This window comes from Charadrius vociferus, unplaced genomic scaffold (genome assembly GCF_000708025.1).
Source record: "Charadrius vociferus isolate BGI_N301 unplaced genomic scaffold, ASM70802v2 scaffold56, whole genome shotgun sequence".
NCBI lineage: Eukaryota > Metazoa > Chordata > Aves > Charadriiformes > Charadriidae > Charadrius > Charadrius vociferus.
In genome coordinates this window covers 119,445-120,237 of record NW_009649057.1, presented here as the reverse complement: position 1 = coordinate 120,237, position 793 = coordinate 119,445, and the positions used below count along the sequence as shown (strand labels likewise).

The 793-nt window shown below is 62.0% G+C and overlaps 1 protein-coding gene across 1 annotated transcript in view; it reads left to right on the top strand.

Annotated features, from left to right (window-relative positions):
• HMCN2 (hemicentin 2) overlaps positions 1–793 on the top strand; it is a 42,897-nt gene that overhangs the window by 31,300 nt on the left and 10,804 nt on the right. Inside the window, 3 exon segments of the mRNA XM_009888054.1 lie at positions 4–223; positions 322–512; positions 591–672. Of these exon segments, the coding sequence (XP_009886356.1) occupies positions 4–223; positions 322–512; positions 591–672 (493 nt within the window).

Genomic DNA, 793 nt, shown 5'->3' with positions numbered 1-793 from the left:
GAGGGCTCTGATGTCACCTTCACCTGTGAAGCCACTGGGTCCCCAGCACCAGCGGTGACTTGGCTGAAGGATGGCGAGCCTCTGGCATGGCAGAGCAACCGGGTCACCAGTGGCCCACAGCTGGAGCTGGTGGCCGTGGGGCCAGCTGACACGGGGGTGTACTCCTGCCTGGTGTCCAACGAGGTGGGGGAGGCCAGCAAAGCCTTCCACCTCCTGGTGATGGGTGCGTGTCTTCCCCTGGGGATTTGGGAAGGGCGCCTTAGCCAATTTGTTCGAGGCAATGAGGGGATGAGCCCACCCGCCTCACCGTGTACCTTGCAGAGCCACCCCGCATCCAGGCTGCGTCGTGGCCCACCGAAATGTCCATTGCTGTGGGTACCCCACTAGAGTTGACATGTGCGGTGACAGGCGTCCCTGTGCCCTCTGTCACCTGGGAGAAGGATGGACGACTGCTGGCAGGGCCCTGGCTCGTGTCGGGGAACGAGAGCACCCTCCACATTGAGAGCACTAAGGTAGGGGCTCCTCTTTCTTCTCCCCACCTGCAGTTCCTTTTCATGCCACAATTTTTCCCTCTCGTGGCTTTGCCTTAGGTGGCCGACGCTGGCTTGTATATCTGCCTGGCTGCTAGCCCGGCTGGAGAGGACAGCAAGAGTTTCCATGTCAGCATCCAAGGTAGCGTGGCCCCAGTGGTGCAGCAAGGAGGGTGGCAGCAGGAGGTGCTGCGGGGTGGTCAGAGATGTGGGGGACCAGAGAGCCGGAGCATCCCCTGCTCCCATCCTTGGGATCACTGGGG